At 38.5% G+C, this 25,556-nt stretch overlaps 1 protein-coding gene across 12 annotated transcripts in view; it reads left to right on the top strand.

Annotated features, from left to right (window-relative positions):
* Positions 1-25,556, top strand: part of LMO7 (LIM domain 7) — a 229,263-nt gene that overhangs the window by 113,034 nt on the left and 90,673 nt on the right. For 6 of the 12 annotated variants that reach the window (XM_064369107.1, XM_012472043.2, XM_064369110.1 and 3 more), the window contains exon 4: positions 14,319-14,425. In XM_064369107.1, coding sequence (XP_064225177.1) covers positions 14,319-14,425 — 107 coding nt within the window. Of the gene's footprint in view, positions 1-13,696; positions 14,053-14,097; positions 14,219-14,318; positions 14,426-25,556 lie in introns of those variants that run through there. The other 6 variants (XM_064369109.1, XM_064369113.1, XM_064369108.1 and 3 more) reach the window with 5 other exon arrangements.

A 25,556-nucleotide genomic window follows, 5' to 3' on the forward strand; every position in this document is an offset into this window, starting at 1 on the left:
TCTTGTCATCTCCCTGATACTATGTTCATTTTATTTATTTATATTTTATTCATTTATATTACCAGTTTTCTCCCTTTAGGCATCTTTGTTTTAATTCCTGCAAGGTGCCTGTCATCATGGCCTTGATATTGTCAAGATGGGAAAAAGTGGACCAGATAATACTTTCTTTAAGTGAAATCTTAAATAATTGAGTAAACATGCTCAATTTCAAGAAGGAAAAATATTTAAATCCATGTAAACTTCAAGTGAGGTTTTCAGTAGTTGACCTTAGGGCTTTGTGCTTGCCCTGTTTACATTTAAAAAAAAGATGGGTGAAAACCTGGGGAACATACTTAGTCCAGTTTGTACATGTCGAAGTAATAAGGTGTAGCTAATGTACTAGCTATAAAAACCTGGAATAAAAAATGATCTGGATGGGCCTAAGTCTCCAAAAGCATATTTGTCAGGGATAAATAATTTCGATGATATTTTGGCTGGAAAAAAAATCAGTCACGTGAGTCAAGGGTGGTTTTACATTGTCTACAAACTTAATCATGCATTTTAAGCCTTTATCCATGGCACCTCACTGACGCGATCAAAGGGTTTAAAATTCAATTACTTCTCCGTGTCCAACTTACTTTTCTTCTAAATTTGACTAGCCCATGGTTCATTAAAGCTAACAAGCCATCTTCCTGTGAACTGTGATGTTGGTGTCACCAGGCGCTTGCTGCCACACATGATCTCGTTAGCTGACAACCTAATACAGGTGCTTCAACGAAAAGCACCCATAGCATGTAACAAGAGAAGTTAGCCAAGTTCTAACCACTAACTGTATGCTAGAAACTGCCAATCACATTTTATCTTTTTTCTCACTAAACTCTTACAATTACACTGTTACTTTCATGAAATGAGCATTATCAGTGAGCCTTCATGTGATGTTTAGCTGCACCTGGAGTCCAGTATTGAGTTACAGATGCTTCATCCCAGGAAGGAGGACATAACCCACAGGCACTTGTCTTTAAGGTGGCCTGGCAATTATGGTAGGTGGACTAATGGCCCCCAAGTATGTTTGTGTTGTAATCCACGGAAATAGTGAATCTCTTACAAGATAAGGAAGAATTAGGTTGCAGATGGGACTGTGGTTGCTGATCAATTGATCCTGAGATGGCGAGTGTTATTCTGCATGATCCAGGTAGCTCTGTGTAATCCCAAGCATCCCTGTAAGAGGAAGAGGGAATGAGAAGAGAGAACCAGATAGATGGGCAGGTGAGGGAGCCTCATGTATAGGGACCAACTAGGAGAGCTAGTTGGGCACCCAGGTTTTAGTTGCGTCTCTGAGTGTTTACCTATATATTACAGTCATGAAATGTAGGTGTTACTAGGCAGATTGCGTGAGGCTGCTGGCTTTGAAGATGGAGCAACAGGGTTATGGCCAAGGAATGCAGGTGGCTTCTGGAAGCTGAAAAAAGCCAGGAACTGGATTCTCTCCTAAAATATGTAGCAGAAGGAACATAGTCCCAAGGGCATCTCAATTTTAAGCCAGTGAGATTGATTTTGGACTTCTGACCTCCAGAACTGTAAGATAATAAAATTGTGTTGTTTTAAGCAACTAAATGTTGGGAATTTGTTATGGCAGTAATAGGAGACTAATACAGTGGTTAAGAGCACAGATTCAAAAATCTAACTGCTGGATTTGAATCCCAGCTCCACGCCCTAATGTATGACCTTGGGCAAGTCACACAACCCCTTACACCTCAGTTTCCTTGTGTATGAAGAGGGAATCATAACAAGACTTCACAACATTGTGGATAAGAATTTGAATAAGATAATTAGCATAAAGTGGTTCAGTATGTTACCTGGCACATAGTAAGAACTCAGTAAGGCCGGGCGCGGTGGCTCACGCCTATAATCCCAGCACTTTGGGAGGCCGAGGCGGGTGGATCACGAGGTCAAGAGATCGAGACCATCCTGGTCAACAAGGTGAAACCCCGTCTCTACTAAACATATGAAGAATTAGCAGAGCATGGTGGCGTGCGCCTGTAGTCCCAGCTACTCAGGAGGCTGAGGCAGGAGAATTGCTTGAACCCAGGAGGCGGAGGTTGCGGTGAGCCAAGATTGCGCCATTGCACTCCAGCCTGGGTAACAAGAGTGAAACTGTCTCAAAAAAAAAAAAGAACTCAGTAAATATTAGCTTAGGAAAATTAGCTATTAAGGGGAGGGTCAGTTGGGAAACTAGAAAATATCACATGAAGGACAATGGATATTGAGGAAACAAGGGGCATCTAAAGAGGGGATGTGAGCTTGGAATATGAGCAAGAGAATTGTCTGAGTAGGGAAGGTGCTCTCATGGGAGGAAGATAAGATCTTACAGTGAGGGACTCGCCTGCCTACCTGCCTGCCCGCCCGCCCTCCCTTCCTTCCCTTCCCTCCCTTCCCTCCTTCCTTTTCTCCCTCCCTCCCTCTGTCCATCCTTCCCTTCATCCTGTCCCTCCCTCTGTCCTTTTCTTTTCCCTCCCCTTCCCTCCCCTCCCCTCCCTTTCCCTCCCTTCCTTCCTTCCTTCCTTCCTTCCTTCCTTTCTTTCTCTCTCTCTCTCTCTCTTTCTTTCTTTCTTTCTTTTTCTTCCTTTCTTTCTTCTGACAGGATCGGGCTTTGTCACCCAGGCTGGAGTGCAGTGGCATGATCTTGGCTCATTGCAACCTCCTCCTCCTCCTGGACTCCAAGTGATCCTCCCACCTCAGCCTCTGGAGTAGCTGGGACTACAGGCAGTGGCTACCATGCCCTGCTAATTTTTTAAGGTTTTTGTAGAAACGAGGTCTCTCTATGTTGCCCAGGCTGGTCTGGAAATTCTGAGCTCAAGCAATCCTCCTGCCTAGGCCTTCCAAAGTGCTGGATTAAAAGTGAATCAGCCTCATAAAGCAGTGAGTCCCTGGGGCTGGAAAATTTTAAACAAAAGGTGATGATCCAGACTCATTATCTATATAAGTGATGCTAAAGATGGTTGGGACAGGGCACTCTAAAGGTGCCCCAATTTCCAGCCAGCTTTAAAGTTTTACCATGTAGTGTTCCTTTGTTAAATACATGTTAGTGCTTCATAAAATATGCATTTTAGCATCACAATGACATTTTTTTCTGAAAGCAATTATTTGTTTTGCTTTGGAACATGGATAACTTGAGCATAGAACTTAAGCATCTATTTCAGCACTTTGGAAAAAGAGTCGGTGAGTTTTAGAATTATCTCATTTTTGATGTAAAGGTTAATTTGATGAATCATATGCAAGACTGTCACTTGATTCAGACCGCAGTGTGCCACAGTCTGCTATTGCTTTATGTAGTTAATTGTAACCCGAGTTGATGCAGCATTTTAACTAGCCTTTACCAGAATGCTCAGCCCTCCCTCCCTGACCTGCTGCTGCCCTCACTTGCCAGCTGAGCTCTGCCTGGCTAGGTTTGGCTGCTGCTCCAGCTCTGCCAAATGGTGCTAGCATTGCTATCCAACATAAGGCCTTGGACCCACGGTGTCTCTTGGCAATTCCTTTAAGCTCTCCTAGTTGGTCCCTATTTTTACTTTCACATGTTACTAAACTTTACCACTCTCCTTGTCCTCAATTCCTTTGTTATCAGTAAATGGCTGAGCACCTCCTCTTCTGTTTTTTTTTTTTTTTTTTGGAGAGAAATTGGTACCTGAGGAAAAATTTTTAAAAAGTGGATGAGGCTGACTGCTTATTTTCTTCACAAATAACTGTTGAAGTTGGATCTCTGAGTGTTTACCTATGTATTATAGTCAAAAATATATATAAAATATAGTCATAAAATAAATTACATTTATTATTAGCTATGCCATTATTAGCTATGCCATAAAAAGCGATGATTATCCAGAATAATAGATTAAAAAGAAACCAGTGCAAGCACATCAAAGCACACTCAACTGGTTTCTTAATGGCATTGTATAATTAAAATGCAAATTTGGATATATTTTAGTCACCCTGCTACTTACAAACTGTTTTAAAATAACTTGTCACAGTGTAGCATAAGAATAAGATTCAAGCACCTTTGTTGACCTGATAGTAAACTCCATAATCTCTGGGTGACTTGTATGCAGAGAAACATTATCTTAAGTTATATTTAATGAAAACATTTTGGTCACTTTAATTGCCAAAAAGCTTTTGTCCACTAAAATTCAATTCACCTGGTGGATCCTATTTTTTTTTTTTTTTGAGACAGAGTCTTGCTTTGTTGCCCAGGCTGCAGTGCAGTGGTGCAATCATGGCTCACTGCAGCCTCAAACTCCCGAGCTCAAGTATACTTCCGCTTCAGCCTCCCAAGTAGCTATAGGTGCATGACCACCATGCCTAGATAATAATTTTATTTTTTTGTAGAGACAGGGTCTCACTATTTTGCCCAGTCTGGTCTCTAACTCCCAATCTCACGTGATCTTCCTGCCTTGGCCTCCCAAAGTGCTGGGATTAGAGGCATGAACCACCGCGCCTGGCCGGGGATTTTCTTAACATGCTTATTGTGATTCAGTAGGTCTGGGGTATGGCTAGAGATTCTGATTTTTTAGCAGGCTCCCAGGTGACCCTGATGCTGATGGTCTGTGGACCACGCTTTGTGGAGCAAGTGACTGGGTCAGTGGTCCTCCACTTTGACTGTGCTTCAGCCACATCTGAGGCATGGCTGTGTGACTCCCTCTCATGGCTTTGACTGGGGTCCCATGTCTGCAAACCATAATGCTGACATACAGACTTAGCTGAATTTCTCTGCTTCAAGTAATAGTTATCTCTTGATTGCTGGCACATACTTGCTAACATTTTTGGCACTGTCAATTTCACCTTTAGAGGTGGAAGGGACTTTGCCACATCATAAATAGAAAAGGAATTGAGGTCATCGAGTGTCTTGGCTTTAGGATGTATTGATCAGCATCATCATGTACTTGGCTCTTTTTTAATTGAAAACTTGTTTAAAGTAGGCAAGAACCCTTTCTGGGAATACCAGGCCAAAGTAAACATGATAAGAGTATTTGGTTAATTGACAGGGAGCACGTCCAGGTGGTGTCATTCTGGGAGCCTTGGTTTAAGCTTTGTAAGGCCTTTAGGTCACAGTCTCGAGGACAACTTCACTCATTTTCAGAATTAGTTAGGATTTTGAACTTATTTAGGACTTTTGTAATAAATCCTTTTATTAGCCTTGTCTCTGTTTTTACCCTGTTTATAAAAAGTGTCTTGTTACTTTTACTCATGATGACAGCTCTTGACCCTGTACACTCAGGAAGTTTTTGCAGAAGTGGGTCTAACTGGCTTGATTTTATAAGTAGTCATTTCTGTATTGCTACATTAAGGTTCCCTGATGCAGAATATTCCCTCTATATGTTGGAAGTTGTCATGCTCGAAATTTTATCAAAGATTTTTTTTTCGATCCCTCAAGTAAAAATGAAAGTGACTTTGGGTAGGGTAAGAGCCTAGGATGATACTGTGCATTTTCATGAGGATTTAGACTTTTGCATGATGAAATGATTGAATGTATAAGAAAAATCTGGAGCGTAATGGCATTTATGTAAATTAGACTATATATATATGTGTATATATATGCAACAGTGCTTGTTAAAGAACATTTTTAAAAATTTGCCTATATTCATGGGGCACAAGTGCAATTTTGCTACCTTGATATATTGCATTGTGGTGAAGTAAGGGCCTTCAGTGCATTCATCACTGGAACATTGCACATTGTATCCACCAAGCAACCTCCCATCATCCACTGCCTTCCCATCCCCACATTGCTCTGAGTCCCCATTTTCCATCATTCACGCTCTACTTCCATATGTATACATTATTTGACTCCCAGTTATGAGAACATGCAGTATTTGTCTTTCTGCATCTGAGTTGTTTCGCTTAAGATAATGGCCTCCAGTTCCATTTGTGTTGCTGCAAAAGACATGATTTTATTTTTTATGGCTGAACAGTATTCCATTGTGTATGTGCACCACATTTTCTTTATCCAGTCCTCCATTGATGGACACTTAGATTGATTCCATATCTTTGCTATTCTGAATAGTGCTGCAAAAAACATACAAGTGCAGGAATCTCTTTGATATAATGATTCCTTTCTCTTTGGGTAAATATCAAGTAGTAGGATTGCTGGATCATATAGTGGTTCTATTTTTAGTTTTTTGATAGATCTTCACACTGTTTTTCATAGAGACTGTGCCAATTTACATTCCCACTGGCAGTGTATAAGCATTCCCTTTTCTCTGTCATTATCTTCTTTTTTTTTTTTTAAATAATAGTCATTCTTTTACATGTTAAATGATATAGTGATTTTAATTTGCATTTCTCTGATTAGCAATGTTGAAAAATTTTTTATGTTTTTTTGGCCATTTGTCTTCTATTGAAAAAGATGTATTCATATCCTTGGCCCACTTTTTAAGTGGAATTATTTGGATTTTTGTTGTTCTTTACTAATTCTGGATATCAGTCAGTCGTTGGATGTATATAGTTTGCAAATATTTTCTCCCATTCCACAGGTGGCCTGTTCACTTTGTTGATTACTGCTTTTGCTGTGCAGAAGCCTTTAGTTTAAGTCCTGTTTGTCTATTCCTGTTTTTGTGGCCTGTGCTTTTGAGGTCTTAGTCATAAATTCTTTGCCTAGACTAGTGATATGGTTTGGTTGTGTCCCCACCGAAATCTCCTCTTGAATTGTAGTTCCCATAATCCCCAGGTGTTGTGGGAAGGACCTGGTGGGAGGTAATTGAATCATGGGGGTGGTTCCTCCCATACTATTCTTGTGCTAGTGAGTGAGTTCTCACAAGATCTGATGGTTTTATAAGGGATTCTTCCCCCTTTGCTCAGCACTTCTCCTTCCTTCTGCCATGTGAAGAAGGAGGTGTTTGCTAACTTTTCCACCATGATTTTGTTTCCTCTGGCCTCCCCAATCCCGTGGAGCTGTGAGTCAATTAAACCTCTTTCCTTATAAATTACTCAGTCTTGGGCAGCTCTTTATAGCAACGTGAGAATCAACTAATACAACTAGGCATTTACACTGTTAAACATGTTAGAGAAAGCATCTTTAAAAAATAATTTGAAATGGGTACACTAAAACCCCAGACTTCAGCGCTATACAGTTCACCCATGTGACCAAAAACCACTTGTACCCCTAAAGCTATTGACATTAAAAAATTAAAAAAATCATTTGAGGTGAAATTTATATAACATAAAGTATTAAAACCATTTTAAAGCACACAATTTAGTAGCATTTATTACACTCACAATGTTGAGCAACCACTAAACGTTTCTAACATTTCAAAGTAAAACCTCTTAACGTTAAGTGGTTTCTCCCCATTTCTTCCTCCAGTCAGCCACTGACAACCACCAACCTGAATTTTGTCTCTGGCTTTATCCATTCTGGATATCTTATACAAATGGAATATGTGACTTTTGTTTGCTGGCTTCTTTCACTTACTATAATGTTTTGTAGCACATATCAGTACATAATTCCTTTTTATGGCTGAATACTATTTCATTGAATGGATAGACCACAGCATGTTTATCCATTTACCTCTAAGCAGACACCAGAGCTCTTTATACCTTTTGACATGTATATTTAGTGTACTTATTTGAGAATCTTCTAAATTCTTTATGATATATATAGGATATATACCTGGGGGAAGGAATCTTTTAATAGAAGGGAATGGGAATGAATGGGAATGTGGGATGAGAAGGAAAATAATACAAACAACAAAATAAAATGAGAGAGCCCTTCTATTGACTGATAAGAGCTTGCTTAAAAAGGAATGATGAATTCAACTTTGGATCCCTGACATTCTTCCCAAGCACTTCCATTACTGATAAAAGAGCAAGGAAATGTGCTATAATGACATGAAAATATATTACTGGATAAATGCTTTTGGAAGGAAAATGGGTTGAAAGGCTCTGAAAGGTGAAGTGTTAACAAATAAATCTCTTACCCTTGGGACCAGTGTGAGAATATTCGTGTTGGCCTTATGCTATTCTCATAACACTCTTTTTAGGATTTATAATGGAAATAGAGAAGAATTAAAATTCCACTGAAGTGTGTAATTGTGTTTGTTGCAAACTGGAAAATATTGGGTGGAGGTGGAATGTGACCCTACACTTGGGGTCAAGAGAATAAGAATGAGCATTGCTTCTCTCCCCACCTTTTTCCCTCAAGGGATGAGGCATTCTAACACTGGAGGGTCAAGGGGGTGGTAGCTTTGAGAGGACTGATAGGAGGCTTGAGTAGGATATAGACTTGCAGAGTGAAAGACCAAGGAGGTCTTTCAGATTCTGGGTGGTACCTCATCTGTTGCCAGCGGCTGATCTTCACGGTCACTTATTATTTACTTATTAGTCTTCTGAAGTTTTTGCCCACTGAATATCTACTTTATTTGATATTCAAATTCTTTGGGTAGTTTTTCTTTTTCTTTTCTTTTTTTTTTTTTTTTTGAGATGGAGTCTCCCTTTATTGCCCAGGCTGGAAAACAGTGTAACAATCTCGGCTCACTGCAACCTTCGCCTCTGTGTTCAAGCGATTCTCCTGCCTCAGTCTCCTGAGTAGCTGGGATTATAGGTGTACACCACCATGCCCAGCTAATTTTTGTATTTTTAGTAGAGACAGGGTTTTACCATGTTGGTCAGGCTGGTCTTGCATTCCTGACCTTGTGATCTGCCCACCTCCGTCTCCCAAAGTGCTGGGATTACAGGCGTGAGCCAACGCGCCCAGCTGGGTGGTTTTTTTTTTTACTGCATCATCTGCCTCTCCGTTCTTGAAAATCTCTTCCCTTGTTTTCCGTAATGCTATTCTCTTATGCTTTTCTTCTTATTTATCTGGATCCCAGATATATTTCTCTCTTGACTCTTCTTTCTTTAACTGTCCTTTAAATGCTGTTGGTTGATTGTGAATCCTTCTTTCTCTTTACTTTCAGGGCAAGGAGGGCACATTGACATCCCTAATTTCAACTACTACCAGTGTGTGCTAGACTCCCAAACCATGTTTTAAGATCCAATATTTCTCATGGGCTGCAAACCTAACTTACTACTAGCTGAGCATCTGAAACTCAACACTTCTAAAAGTTTATTTTTCTATTCAAAATTTTTTACTGTTCCATATTCTTTATTATTAAAAGTCTTGTGGTAGCCAGCTTCCAAAATGTTCCCAATGGTTCTCATTTTCTAATGTTCACTTACTTGTACCTAGGAATTGTACCAGATTAACTAAGTGATCCACTGGGGAGATTCCATTCTTCTAGTGAGGTGACCTACAGAGTATTGAAGTAATGCTTTGATTCTTTTTGTGGATTATAGTAAAATGTGAGAGGAGAAAGTGAAGGATAGGGTGACAAACATGGGAGAAGTAGAAATTGCTGCTTTTGACAATTGTCACCTCTTTTAGTGAGTAAATTCTAAGATGGTAGAATTGAGAAATGGTTTTCAGGCATAAATTAAATTCAAAGAATTTGCAAGATTAAATTCAGACACTGTGCAAGTAAGTAAGGCCTAAATAAGAGTTGAGAATGTGGTTGTAAAATTCTTTAGGTTCTTATATTTAAGATGGTACCTTGGGGATCTGTCCAGTCAAGCAATAGGGCTTCTAAGAACCTTAAGCATATTGTCCTCCAGTCATCTCAGCAGGAGACCAGGGAAGAGAAGAGCTGCTCTTGAAGAGATGCATGGATGCAGCTTGTGTCTAATGGAATAAACCCCAATAAGATTCACAGCAGATTTATAGCATCTTTGAGAGAATTGTATTTGCAGAAACACTGCCAGCTGAGGCTGAAAGGGATAGAGAATTGTGTACTTAAGAGACCCTTAATTCTCTCAATTGCTATGGGTAGGGTAAAGAAGTAGATTGAAAAACATGCATAACCACAAAGAATAGCCTACTTTTCAATGAAAAGCAAAGATGACTTTTAGGGTGGCACCAAAAATCCAGAGGGTGTAGCAAAAAATCATGAATTTTTGATTCATGGCCTTGAGTCCTCATGAAGGAACTGCCAACCTGTGTCTTGCAGGATTTCAGAATGTCTGTGGACCAGTGACTCCTGTGTGCCTTTCATTTCTCTACTGTCTGATCTGAAGTATCTATAGTGATTTGTCTTACACCTGTCACTCTATTGCATGCTGGGAGTGTGGGAGCAGGTAACTTGTCTTAGTTCACTGGCATTCAAGTTGAGAGGAACTTTATTCAAGGGACATACTTAAGGAATTACACCTGAGAAGTCTCAGACACTCCTGGATCTGACTTAGGTGATGAGATTCCACATCACCTTGTAAAGGGATGAAAATTTTCGAGCCCTATTAGGGAGTAAGTGTATTTTGCCCATGGTCGGGACATGAATCACTGAGCTGGGTCCAGAAAGTGAAGTGTAGCAGTCAGTCCTCCAGAGAGCACCCCCCCCCCGACCCTGTGATTCTCACCTCCTGGTGTTTGTGTTCTTGTGCCCTCTTCCCTGCATGGAATAGGGCTGACCATGTAACCAAGAGGATGCTGAGGAAATGATGGAATGTGACTTCAAAAGCTACATCATAAGACATTCCAACTTCCATCTTGCTCTCTTAGATCACTGGCTCTATCAAGCAACCCTTTGGAGATGTCCATTTGGTAAAGAATCAAGGCTTCCTGTTAACAACCAGCCCTGATTTGTCAGTCACCTGAGTGAGCCACCTTGGAAACAGCTCCTCCAAGCTCCAGGAAAGCCTTCTGATGACTGTAGTGATGGCTGACATCTCAATTACAACCTAATGAGAGGTCCTGTCCCCTAGTTCAGAAATATTCAGCTAAGGCCACTCCTGAATTTCCTTCAGAAACTATGTGAAATCATAAACGCCTATTCCCTTAAGGTGCTGAGTTTGGGGATAATGTATTATGCGTCAATAGATAACTAATAGGGTACTACGGTGAACAAATACAAACTTTAATTGTCTTGGTAGATCTTTGTGGCTTCCCCATCTTAGCTCAGTGATAGGTACTGTTGTGCCTGATCATTAAGCTCTCTAATTTACCCTAGCCCACTCCACCCTACACCTGTTATGAGTGCTTTATAATTGATTGAGGATAAGGGGTGGAAGGGAGATTGGAGAGAATATGCACCTCTTAAAGTCATGTATATTTCCTGTTTATGTAGTGCCTGCGTTTATTCATAGTCGTGGAAAAATTTAAAGCTAAAAGGAGCTATTGGATACATTTAGGGTTCACTGTTTTCTTTTGTGTGTGAGCACGCGGTTGCGCATGTTTTGGTTTGTCTTTGAGAAGCCACTTTTGGTCCTGAAAGTACAGGGTTTACAGATGTTTAGAGCAGGATTTCGACATGAAGTATTTTATGGAAGTTGGGCAATGAAATATTTGTGTGATGGGGTGGGCCAGGGAGGGTTGGGTTTCCCTTCTCTCATAGAGAAAAATGATTACCCTTGATAATGGCTTACAGATTCACAAACTGCTCATTTCAGAGATGAGGAAAATGGGTCCAGAATGTTAACACTCTTTCCAAAGCCACACAGTTGTTTAGGGACAAAGCTAACTTGGAGTTCTGGCTACTGGTCCAATTAGATAAGATTTGTTTTAATTTGACCTCTATTTTTCTTTTTCTTTTTGCTAATTTCAAGTGAAAATGATTTCATTAAATGAGAACTAAATACTTCCCTTTTAATGTGTTGAGCTTGGTGTGGCTTCTTGAAGTTTTAACTGACATGAAAATTTTATTTTATAATTTTATGTGTATCCTTAGGCACCTCTTTGCCTGGATCCTTTGAAATTGCAAGCAGTAAATTACCAGTGAGCTGAAGTCCAGGAGGAATGACTGAGGCTACATTACCGATCTTAGTACAGCCTGGTCCTGCTGCATAGGCCATGTGTGACTTTGTTTATAAAGTTGTTCTGTTTTAAACTTGAGCATCATTGAACAATTTAATATTCTGCTTTTTATTCTTAAAATAAAGGCTTTATTGAAGACTAGAATTTAACCATATTAATTTTGTATCTTCTCTTGAACTTTGTCTTCAATTAAGTATAGTCACTTTAGATATCAAATGTTTTTGTTCTATGTCAGAGGTTTTTGAGGAGAGTGTGGCTTTATTTATCTGTTCTTATCAACGTGTATCTATTTGTCAACCAGAAGAATGCTATTATGTTTGTATAAAATATCTGAAGAATTGTTTTGACTCTCATTTCACTAAGTTAACTTTTAATTTAATCTTATTTTAATATTTTATGTAATACTTTAAACATTCAGAACCAAATTGAATGGGTTGAATTGGTGTGAAGACTTCTAATGGTTTGTTTTTCCTTTATTGATATGAGACTTGCTTCCTGTGTGTATTAGTTCATTTTTACACTGCTATAAAGAACTGCCTGAGACTGGCTAATTTATTTAAAAAAAAAAAAAAAAGGTTTAATTGATTGACAGATCTGCATGGCTGGGAAGGCCTCAGGAAACTTACAATTGGGGCAGAAGGGGAGGCGGATATGTCTTGCATGGAGGCAGGTGAGAGAGAGAGAGTGAAGGGGGTAAAGCCCCTTATAAAACCACCAGATCTCCTGACAACTCATCACTATCATGAGAACAGCATGGGGGAAACTGCCCCATGATCCAATCACCTGCCTCCCTTGGCATGTGGAGATTACAGTTCCCTCCACTGACATGTGAAGATTACAATTTGAGATGAGATTTGGGTGGGGACACACAGCCAAACTGTATCACTATGGAACTTGGGGTACTGGCACATCCAACCATTTGTTCTTGCCTGCTTCTCAGAAGGCCAATTTTAGAACCACTAATTTGTATCATTTGATAATTACAGATGGTATAGTTTTTAGAAATCATGGGCCTAACAAAATTATCACTTTTTTCTCCTCTTGGAATGTTGCCAATAAATTATTTCTCTTTTTTCCATAGTAAGTCAAATGAAAAACGCCTTTTACTGAGCTGCTCAACTTTTGATTTGCAAGAATCTTACTCTTTGACTTCATCTTATTTAAAATGATTCATGGATTTCAGCATTCAGCTAGGTTGTTCTCACTGCCTTTTATTCACAGTAGATTGGAATGACCTCCTACCTATACAAATACTGGCTTTTTAAGATGTCTCTTTCCCTGGTAATCAGTGTTGCTTTTCTCTTGCCACACCTTTTCTTGTGCTTTCCTTAAGTCTGCTTACTCTTCAAGAACCCAAACTGTAGAATTTAGCCACTTTATCTTGGGAAAAGAGTAATTGCCTTTCTCCAAGTGGCAGACTGTCTTCTGGTCTGTGAAAGTCACCTGTTAGGGAGGGGAGGCGAGGTTTCAAGGAGGGTCACACTACAGAGGTAGCATTGCCAGCTGCCTCAGTGGACAGGTGTGTGTTGGCATGCTGGGGGGCCATCCCTTTACCTGAGAATCCTAACACAGTGAATATGGAGAGCCTGCATGGGATCGGCACAAGCTCAACCCTATAAAGTCTTTTCTTTTTTCTTTCCTCCTTTTTTTTTTTTTAAGAGTAGTAGAGATGAAGCCTAAGCTAATTCTGGTAACCAAACGTATGTCTCTGAAATGTAGCTGGCTTTAAAATAGCCTATATTGTAATCTGTGTTTGCGCAGCAGTTTACATTAACGAAAAGCACTGGTTTGTGAATGGAGGATTTGGGTTTTGAAATTAGATATGAGGGCAACCTTGGAGGAAGCGGATAGGCTTTCATTTTTTTTGGAGGCAGCTCTTGAGGCAGGTGCAGGGAGTGAGTAATGTGCCACACAAACTATGCAATTTAGCCAATGAACGCTAGGTTTCTCCTCTGTCCTATAGTATGGTTTCTCTGTCTGTCAAGAGCCAGCTCAGCAACCAAACCCAGATTCCAGGTGTGGTATTCCACAGTCGTTCTGTAATTTGTAATCATAGAAACAGAATGTTCCTCCTCTTATTTCTTCCCTGCCAACAGTTTCTGGGTGGGTGAATGTCAGTAGCTGGAGTTATTTTTAAAGAGGAGAGGTGAGGCTTGCCGTGCAAAGCTGGGAAGAGGGCGTTTGTTTGCAGAGCAGAGCTGACATCAAAGTGTAGATTACTGCTCAGTGGCTAGGCACTTGTCCTGTAACAGGTAATGTTTAACGTGCCAGTCACAAAGATCACAGAAGCAGCGTATGCCCGGGCATAAGATAGCACAACCATGTATGCTCTGGAGGACTGAAAGGCTGTACAAGCCCTGTGTATTTTTTTTCAAATATTTATATGCATGGGTCTTGCTGCCGCCTCTTTTGCTGACTGTAATTGGACTTTGAAGCTTCGAAGTTATATCATAAAAATTTGTAACCTTTGTCTGAGAGAGAGCTCAGCTAAGCAATCACTTTCCACTTCTTTTCACAGGATAATATAAACGTTTTCTTGAAAGCTTGTGAACAGATTGGATTGAAAGAAGCCCAGCTTTTCCATCCTGGAGATCTACAGGATTTATCAAATCGAGTCACTGTCAAGTAAGTTTCAACAGTTTGTTATATATATATATATATACACATATATTTAAAGTTGGGTCTTGTAGCTTAAGTGAAATGAATTGCTGAGAGTTCATGATTACAGAAAAAAATCTTCCTCTCTCTCTGTCTTCTTGTTCTCATTCTAAAAGAGACTATTTTAAAAATGGCTTAGGGACTGTGAATGTGAAGCTGTTTGTAACTCGTAACATAGCATGGTCTTACTATAAATCTCTAATCTGACCAGAATAGTGTGTTAATAGTTTAACACTTGTCCAACATGGTAGTGTTTGTTTGCTAATGTTGAGGATATTCATTATACTTATAAGGTGAATTTAGGGATTATATTATACTTTGTAGAGTAACAACAATATTTAATTTTTTAAATGTATTTGGAATGAAGACATAATTATTAGCATAAAATTAGATAGGAAAGTGGTAAAAATGACTCTCTTATTATTGGGAAGGCAGCAGTGCCTGGCACCAACATGTAATGCCAAGGACCTTGCCGGCTGTGGCTGACTTTTAAAAATGAGCTGTTTTCCACGATCTTAATAGTGTGGATGAGAAAGTGAAAGTGGGGGTGGGAACACGTATGCCAGTGTCTTTTAGATTTTAGGTAGAAAATGGTGTTCGCGTGGGAGTATACAGTTTCAGGAAATCTGGTTTTAAGCTCTTATGAGATTTATTTATTTTTCCTATAAATCTAATTTGCTTCCAGGCAATCATTAACAAACTGTGTCACCAGATAAAGGTGACAGGAAAATTATTTAATTTTATAATAACTATCTCTTTGTCATCCTGCCTCTTAAACCTAATTAATATTTTTGTAAGGGAGAAAATAAACACCTTATTCTATCTATAGAAATAATGAAAATGGAAAAATCAGTTTCTACTAGTTCAAAGATTTAGCTTATGTGGTTAATATCCCTGTGTAAAAGCTTTAATAGTTATTTTTAAAACCGGATGACCAGTTTTGTTTTTGAAGAAAAATAACCAGCGATGTACATATCTGTGATAGTACACATTGTCTTCTAGCAGTCCACAAAACAGCACCAAACCCAGGTAGAATTATGCTTCTAAAGTCTAACATTATATGTTTTTAAATGAACATGCTGTTTTGAACCTACCTGCTTCTAGTTCTGTTGAATAAGCTTTTCTAAACTCCATGGTAATGAAATGTCTATGGGAGGGATGAATCTGCCTGCATTTCTGACTAATTGAAAGATAGTTTAGAGATTCTAAATTTCATCACTGAATCAAAGTGTGTACTTCTACAGTATGTGGGGTCATGTTTACTTTCCATAAAAATGAAACATTTGGATGTATTTATTTTTCCTTATCAGCACATCTCTTCATAAGGCCTTTCTGATGGGCAAAGGAGCTTTAGACTTTTAAAGTCTTTTTCTGAAGTTGTTGATGCTTGTTAAGCATTAACGTGCTTCCCCCTAAAATCACAGACTCTGTTTTGAAAGTCTGTAGCCTGTATTTGAGTAGGCTGAGGACTAGGCGAAACATGTTTGTTGGCTCCCAAGTCCAAGAGTGTTTGCCTGGAGCCTGTTTCATGAGATGTTGGGCCTAAAATGTATCTGACAAATTAGTATCTGGGCTCAGCCTTCGGTGAAATTAAATTACTGACAAACTGAAACTGCGAGGTCACGTAGTTAGAGCTGTAGTGAGAAGTATGCAGAACAACTTGTTTCGGTGGAAACCACAAGTCCGTGGAAGCAAGGTGTGCCTAAGTAGTACCTGCGAGAATGCCTGAGTAGGAACTTTGACTTCACTCATGAACATTCCTCCTGATAATTCTATCTCATTGGGCCAAAGAGCAAAGGGGTCGACCCTGGGTCTGCTGCAGTGGAAGCATTGGAGCCTTCCAGATGAGACTAAGGAAACTGACCAGCAGTTTCTTTAAAAATGTTGTCTAAGCTCTTATGCCTTGAGATAGCACTTTTTGTAAAGGAAGCAGATTTAAAGAAAAGCAAATCATTGCTTTCTACATAGTAATGCATTTTAGTTTTTTAAAAATATATAATGTGGAGACTCCTTTGGGTCAAAATTCTTGTCCTATCATTATTGCAGATTAAAGGATTTGGTGTTGGTTAGATCAGTGGTTCTCAACTGGGGACAGTTTTGCCAACCAGGGGATGTCTGGCCACGTCTGGAGACATTTTTGGTTGCCATAGCTGGGTAGGGGTGCTACAGGTATCTAATGGGTCAGGAATGTTGCTGAATACACTTTAATGCATGAGATAGCCCCCACAACAAAGAATTTTCCTACTCCAAATATTAATAGTACCGGAGTTGAGCAACTCTGGCTTTAGGCTTAGAATTTCTCACTTATTCCCTCCCTGCCACAAAAATAGTCATGTGGAAATGAAGGATACTGACTGTGACACTTTTGGCATTCTGCTAAAATATAACTTTTTATTTAGTGACATATAATTTATACATTTCTGTGTTTGTTTAGTGTCTCTTTAAATGAGAAGGCTCATTGTAACTTGTCTGAGAGTGTGGTAATATGTGTGAGCACTTTGAAATTATTTTGCCTATCTGTATGCATTAAATTTAACAAAGTGTAACAAATGATTAGATTATTTTAAATGCTGTATTATGACTGCTCAGATTGCATCTACCAGTGCACAGATGTGTTGTTGGCCTTGCTGCAAACTGGATCTAATCATGACACATAATGAGAGCAAGTAGGAAAGGACAGTCAATATTCTCTGCGTTGGAAAATGTGGGAAACTTTTTTGTTAGTGGGCAGTGGTGATAGTTGCTGTATGGAGCACAGGGAGAGTCGTGTGTGTTGAAAATGAGTGGCGGTAGCAGAAGCAAGTCAAGAGCTGTTGTTAATGAAAAGTTTCAATAATCCAGGACTCCAACTAGTTTTCAATTTTCTAGCAATCAGAAATGTACAATTTAATTCACAGTAGTAACTTTTTACTAATCAAACAGAGCTAGAATATTCTTTATATTTCTGTAAATTATCCTATTATGTGTTCTAATTTTCTAATAATTATTTTACTTTGTAGAAAGCAGTTTTAATTTTTTCAAATGTGTTTGAATTATTCTTTATTTAGGGATTACATATATTCAAGGATCAGGTGATACCTTTAATTTTGATATTCCTGACTTAAAGGGTAGGGTCCCATTAAGATCCCATTCTTCTTTGAGAAGAAACCTCTTTTCTTTATGTTTTCTGAGATTCAATTCAGGTATAAACCTCTTTTCTTCTCAAAATGCTAATAACCAAATTTATAATTTAGTCTCCATGAATGGTAGATTGAGATCTACCCCAATCTGAGGCCACAAAATCAATCTTCTGTGTAGATGAATAACTGCATCATTATTCTTAACCATTTACTAAACGTCCAAACTGAGCACACACACTCCACAGAGAAAAGGTGGTGAGGCTCCCACAGAGCCATCTGTGCAGGCCTTCCATAAAAGGGCTGCAGGAGATCAAGCATAATGGCCCCACCAGCCTGCCACAGCACACCGGAGAGCTCCCCTGGCAAGTGCCATAGTCTTTGTGGTGGCATCTGGTCATTAAGAGAGGTACAGAACAATGGGCTGTAGTAGAAAGCAACTCGACAGAGTAGCCTAGAGGTCCCGTATTGGAGAACCAAAAGTTGGCAGAAAGGTAGGGTTTAACTATTAAAGGTTTTAACTTTATATGTCTAGCAATCTGACTCAGAAACTAAGTCTTGCATTTAAACCATTGCTCTATATATCAAAAATGTTAAGCTGAGAAATTGAACAGATTGTAAACATGTTTCTTCTTTCCACCCCCTTACCATTCCAATCCCGTTTTTAGCACTTCTTCAGATACATTCTGTTCATAATATAATTGCAGGGTGGCAATGACTTTGAATACTATTTGTCAGGCAAAGAAATTGTTTTCTAGTATACACTTACTCTGTTATTCAGAGTATTGATATTTTAGGTATAAAATATAACTTTAAGTAAACATTGATATTAACTGAGTTTGTTTTTTTAGGTCTATTAAAATGAAAGTACAGAAATTAAAAATCTATTATCTTTACACATGCGAGGTGCCAAAGGAACAGTAGTTGGAATCAAAATTAGAGTTAACATATTTCCATCAGGAAAATAAAAGAGTCTCAAAATGGTATTTCAAGGATGTAACTGTTCGCTAAAGCTTCAGAATAGTGCTTGATTTTGTGACAGTGCTCTAAAGTCATTTCTTAGGAATCAGGTTCCCAGATGGCACTCTGTTTTAACAGTCTGCCAAATTGGGCTTGAGGTATGTAAGTGTATATGTGTATTTAAGGTTTATTCATATAAGTAAAAATATACCTAGTTTGAATTACTTAATTTCTGCTTTTGAAAATAATTTAAGCCTAGTTTTACATATTTTTGGCAAGTACATGCCTTTCAAATGAGTTTCCCAACATTTCAATCTTTTTTTTTTCAAGCAAGCTTAATAATATCCAAACTTGGATCTGCAACTCGAGCATGGTGACTTCCACCTGTCAACTCCTGTGACTATTTTAAAACGTACCCTTTCTGCCAACTATTAGAAGAGCATAAAACAAAAAGGAAGTTGACTGCATGGTATATATCTCGATCGCATTCAGCCATTCCCTTTTGTGAAGTGCTTACTGGAAGGAGAGGAACATTAATTCTGGGTTTCTAAGGCTCTGTTGCAGACCATCAACAAAAATGTAGGATCAAATTTGGAAATGCTCTTTCATGACAAAGTTTGAATATCTAAGAGTCCTAGCTGCAGGGAAAGGTTGTGGGATATGAGGCAGGTCTGATGCTGGGGCAAGCCATGGAATAATTGAAGTTTTATCTGTAGCTGTTTTTCTCCATTTCTAGTTCTTAATCTGTTTCTCAGATATCCACGTTTCTGAACACCAGTGTTTCTTCCTTTGCTTTGTACTCCCTCAAATCCAAAAAAGCCCTGAGGCCTGTCTTGGCCTGCTGGATGATGCTTCATGCTGTGGACTTCCCTGGCCAGGGTCTATATCTTTAAAACTATCCTATCTTATATTCATTACTCCAAAGGGTCTCGCTTGGTGGCCAATCTAAATAGCAGTTGACATGAGTCACTTAATGGGAGAATGAAAGTTGTTTGTGTCCCCTGATCAGTTAGCATTTGTTTTATAATAGGGACCTTGGAAGGGTTAAACCAAAGGGATGTTTTTGTTGAAGAGATTCTTCTTTCAAATTATTGTCTGTAGGGCTGCCTATGTTGACTTAATCCAACTTTTAAAATTGCTAATACTGAAATACCTGTAGTTCCCTCAGTTTATTTTTTAATGTGAGCTTTACCAGTAACCAGAAGTATTATTTTTTTTGTTTTCCTCACTTTCATGTTCTATTCTGGCTTGATTTAAGTGATTATTTGTGTGAGGGTATAGGCGTTGGGGGTATATGTGCTTATTTCTGGAGCTACAGAGTAGAAAATGACACTTCATCCAGTAAGAGGAAATTTTGGTTTTAGAGAAGTCATCACTTGTTTGTTGTGTAATGAGCACTCGTTCAGCATCTTTTATGTGGCATATACTTACACAGACATGGACAAGATGGAGACCTGCCCTCAGTGGGGTTCAATTATAACTGGGGAGATGTCCCTGTAAATTCACAGCTGGAATACATTATATAAAGATAAATGCACAGGTTTCTGTGTACATATAGAGATGTGCAGTCATTTCAGCTTTTGAATCAGGAAACTCATCTAATTGGAGATGACATAGGTTTCTCATCTGGGCTTTCAAAGGACTTTTTGTTTCCTCTACATCTAGCTCTTTCAGAGATTTGAAACTATTTGAGGGCAGGGAGCATGTATTATTCCCTTAAGCTTCTTGGTTCCTGGTACCATACGTCTTTACATGTTTATCTGAAAATTGAATTTTAATTACAAAGACTTCCTGGATATCTTAAAACCAGGCTTTGAAGATGAGGAAAAACCTGTCTTAATCTTTGCCAACTCATCTTCTTTTTATTCTCATTATTCAAATGCAAAGCAAATCTGGCAAAGCAGTCACTGAACTTTTGGTTCCAGTTGCTTTTACTTATGCTAGAATAATGATAATGATATGGCATATTGCAACAGAATCTAAAACTTATGCAGTTTAAGAGGAGTGTGTGTTTCAGCTCTGTATGTAATAAACTAAAATTGGAACTTTGGACTATGTGCCTTTCAAGGTACTTCAAAGTTTTAATAAATCCCTGTGCTGATGTGCCAATAATAAATGTTAAGAATGCTTAACTGACATTTAAAGGATGCTTATTTATATAAAGTGTTAGAAACATTCCAATGTCTTCATAATCACTGATCACTTTTTTTTTTTTTTTTGAGACAGAGTCTCACTGTGTCATCCAGGCTGGAGTGCAGTGGCGTGATCTCGGCTCACTGCAACCTCTGCCTCCTGGGTTCAAGCGGTTCTCCTGCTCAACCTCCCGAATACCTGGGATTATAGGTGTGTGCCACCATGCCCAGCTAATTTTTGGATTTTTAGTAGAGATGGGGTTTCACCATGTTGGCCAGGCTGGTCTTGAACTTCTGACCTCAGGTGATCTGCTCACCTCAGCTTCCCGAAGTGCTGGGATTACAGGAGTGAGCCACCATGTCCGACCATCACTGATCACTTTTTATCTTGTGAAACAAATCTAAAGTGTATACTTGAGACTTTTGGGTAGAAAAATATGGTGGTTATCTACGTAGTTGGAAGAAGCTCAGGGGCAAAGAATAGAACATTTTAAAAGCAGGAACCCATGGGGAAGGTAATTTTGTTGTTGTTGTTGTTTGTTTGAGATGGATTCTTGCTCTGTCACCCAGGCTGGAGTGCAGTGGCACCATCTAGGCTCACTGCAACATCCGACTCCCAGGTTAAAGTGATTCTCTTTCTTAGCCTTCTGGCTGGGATTCCAGGCACCCCACACCACACCTGGCTAATTTTTGTATTTTTAGTAGAGACAGGGTTTCACCATCTTGGCCAGGCTGGTCTTGAACTCCTGACCTTGTGATCCATCCGCCTTGGCCTCCTAAGGTGCTGGGATTACAGGAAAGAGCCACCATGCCCAGCTGGGAAAGTAATTTTTTACGAGAAGTCATCAATATTATTTTAATAAGAAATTTTACTGACAAATTTACAGTAAGCCTCACTCCTTCCAAAGTCAAGTTACCTGCCTTACTACTTTTTGCCTTTGTCTAATATTAAACATCAAAGCCTGCCCTCCTTCTCAGAAAAGGTCACATTAACTTTGACTTTGGCATAATCAGAAACATTTGAAGGACCTGAACACAGAGAAACTTGAAGATTTCTTCACAGTTTATTTGAGCTGTTTCTACTAAAGCCCAGGCTGAATTTGTCACTTTCCAGGAAGTAACAAGCACATTCAGCAGATACATATCCATGGTTGTGAAGAGAATCGTCCTTGATGAGAGTAGAGATGTTGGTATTCCCTTACTTGGGTTTAATCCCATCATTTCACTTAGTAGCTGAATGACCTTAGACAGATTACTTTTCCTCCCTGTAATGGCTTTGCTTCTCCAAGAGTTTAATTTTATGGCAAATAATTATTTATTGCTTTGTCTGTGCCAAGCTGTATGCTAAACCCTGGCAATAGTACATTAGAGAGTTGTAATTGTTGTTTGCTTGGAACTTGGCAAATCATATCACTTGGGTGATACCCCTGCCTCACAAAGACGTTGTAATGATTAAATGAAGTCAGGTATATAAAGTGTATAGTGCCTGTATATAGTAAGTATTCCATAAATGGTATTGAATGATCATTCTGATCATTTTTGTAATTTGGCTTTCTCTTTTTTTTTTCGATCCTAGGAAGATATGTGTCTCTTGTAGGGAAACATAGAGGAAAAAATCTGGCCTCTGGCTACTTAAATTTTGCTTACAAATACAAGCTGCTTATTTTTGAGAATTTAGGCCATTTAAAACGTATCCCTTTTCTCCAATGGGAGCAGATATTAAAACAAATATGTTTTTCCAACATTTATGGTTAATGAAACTGTTGATAAAACAACAATTTATCATTTTATTAGAATAGCGAAGCTGGATACCAGAGAATAGACGACTAAATTATTTGCTCTTGCCTCTGTGTACATGGGACCAATATAATGGAATTAACTTTTTTGAGACCAAACTTCTTTCTGTATTTTCTGAAATCTTTGAAATTTTTAAATTTGATTTGAATGTCTCCTTAAGTTTTATTTCCATATTTTAAAAAAGGGAAAATTTAAACAGCACTTAAAAAAATCCAAACTAGTCAGTGATCACAAATTCAAACCCCAAACTCTACATTGTTTATTGGTTTATTTTTATTGTGGTTTGATTTTTCCCCCTACATTTTCGTGAAAAGTGTCATTTTGGTCATAAAGAGGCTATCCTTTATACAGATAAGAAGCTGTTATCTGAAAGGTTTTTGTAGAGCTTATGAGTATTTTTCTTTTTGGAATAGGTGTTCAAAATCCTGTCTTCACTGAACTCAAATGTACGTCGCAGTCACATTTTCCTCTTAGAGAAAACGTAGCTGCTCCTTCTGGACTTCTCTCATTTGCTGTACTCGTCAAAAGGCTATCATACTAACAACATGAAAAATCTTGATTATATCATTTGAGATACTTGTTTTTTACCCTAGGCATTAAAAATTATACATAGCAATAGGTACTGTGTTTGAGATGAAAGGCATGCTTATTATTTAGTTCCATGTTATTTGTGTACAATGAAATGTCAAGAAACTGGGAAGTATAATGTTATGTCAAAACACATTAACATAAAACTTGATTTTTTTTCTTTAAAAAAGTAGAACCTGACTATCACATGTTAAATAGAGTAGGCATAAGGTTTTTTATTGGCTATTTAGTGTTCGGTTTTTAGAGTTTAGGTTAATGGAGCAGTTATGTTTTAGCGGTAATTGCCCTGGTATGGTTTCTGTCATGCTGAGCAGCAATCCTGGGTGGCATTGGTGGTTGATGGATTTATCCTTTGCTTTTCAGAGACATGCCTCTCAGAGTGCTCCTTTATCCTGGGAGGCAGGATTCTGTGTCACTTTATCTTTTGAAGAGCTTGGTACTAGTGCTTCAGACACCACTGACCAAATATGCACAGTAAACCTAAAAAAGCATGTTCCCAAAGAGTTACTGTAAAACCTTTAATTTAAAAAAGAATGGCATACTTGTACACTTAGTAATTCATACTAACATTATTCTAAATGTAAATGATAGATATTTTTATAGTGTAATAAAATCTCATTAGTTTAAAAACACACGTTGAATCACCACACTTCAGATAAGACAATTTTTTCCTAAGCTTCTAAAGGAAAAAGTGAGGTCCTGGTGGGCCTGGGAGAGGCACCTGCTGTGAATTAAGCTGTGTGTGTATTAACTATTGCAAATTTAACAAGGGTTTGCTCTGTGTGCTTTGAGCAATTTGAGGGAGAAATCCCTAAATAAATATCAAGTATTACTGTCATTACTATATTTCACTATTTCATTACATTATAGTAATATTGGTGGCTGTCAATTTTTTTAAATGCTTTTTTTTCTGTATTCTATTTAATTTACTGAGATATAGAGAAAATCAAAGGAATTAGTGTATCTGGGTCAACAATTTGACTGACAGATTACTAGACTTCTTTTGGCCTCGTGCTGAGAAATAAAAATCTCTAATCCACAGTTATTGTTTGTCTCATGCTCAATTTTATGTATAATAGGGGTGTATTCACTTTTAAAATGACCAAGAATAGAGTACACACACACACACACACACACACACACACACACACTATTAACTAAGAACATAGATGAGATTTCCGAGGCCTCACAGAATGAGATGCCAGAACCTAAAGGTCCCTGGATCCTTGTTTTGGTGATGAAATTTTTTTTTTCACCAAAGGGGCCTGGTTCCATGTCCTGAAGAAGAAATAGGGGCAGTATTCTTAAATATAGGTGTCTACAGCATACCAAGTTATTAAGAAATAGAGCTTTTTGTCCAGGGTAGAGAGAAGCAGCCCAGTGCTGATGGGGATGCGGATGGGTGGTGTGGGGGGCTTGGCTAGAGCCTCACATGCTCTACCCTTGCTGTTGAGTCCTCTCAGTGCAGACCTTTTGTCTTGTGCCTTGTCAATAGCATCCACTGAATATTTCATATTCACTATGGACAGATCCCAAATCTTGTGTATAGATAAGAGAAACAAGACCTACTCCTTCCCTACCTCAATCTTAAAGCCGAAAGTGGAGAAGCAGAAAAGCATGCTTAAGTCTTGTGATTTAGTGTGCAACTCTAAGGGAATGCTGGATTTGGAGTGATGAATAGCAACGAGGTTAGGAAATCTCTGTATTACAGCCTCCAGAGTATCTCAGAAATATTCCTGTCACTGTGATTCAATTAAGTTTAGACATACTGGAAGATAAGAGCTTTTGAACACTATCAAGTGATTTACATAAATTATTTCTCAACTCGTAATAGCCCAGCCAGGTATTTCTCTTTTGCTTCACATGCCTGAAGTGAAATGAGGCAGAGAAGAGTAAGTTACTTAGTTAGATGACCTTGCGCAAGTAATGAAGCTAGGTTTTTAGTTCCTAGGGTAACTTTGCCTGCATGTTCCTGCTTCTCCTAGTGTGTTGTCTAAACAGACTTAAACAGACTTTAAAAATTTGCTGACATTCTTTCTAGGGCTATGTGACTAAAATTGTCATCAGTTGCTTTTTAACTAGGCCAGATGTAGCCAGAATGAATTTGTGTACATGATTGAGAATACCTTATTTGATATATGGCAAATATCTTTGCATAATGATCTTAAATTTTTTTCTGAGTTTGTGAGCTAAATAACTTTGAGTGGATATATTAAAATGTGCCATCAAGTCTCAGATAAATTTTTTTAAGCTCTCCTAATTTTAGGAATGTTAAATGAGAACATGTGTGCCTGAGAATAGAAGAACCACAGTACAAATGTGGTCCTCTAACACTGACTAATTGAGAAATAATAAAATATTTGGATTTAGATATATGTACGCAAATGGCTTTATATGTTTTATGACTTTCATGCATTTATTTATGAATGTTCCATTGTGTTTGCTGTGATAATGGAGGATTCTTTTTAAGCACTGAGGATTGTAAAACCTTACTAATCTAAATTG

Source organism: Aotus nancymaae, unplaced genomic scaffold (genome assembly GCF_030222135.1).
Source record: "Aotus nancymaae isolate 86718 unplaced genomic scaffold, 86718_ANA_hifiasm-v0.15.2.pri h1tg000088l, whole genome shotgun sequence".
In the NCBI taxonomy this organism is placed as follows: Eukaryota; Metazoa; Chordata; class Mammalia; order Primates; family Aotidae; genus Aotus; species Aotus nancymaae.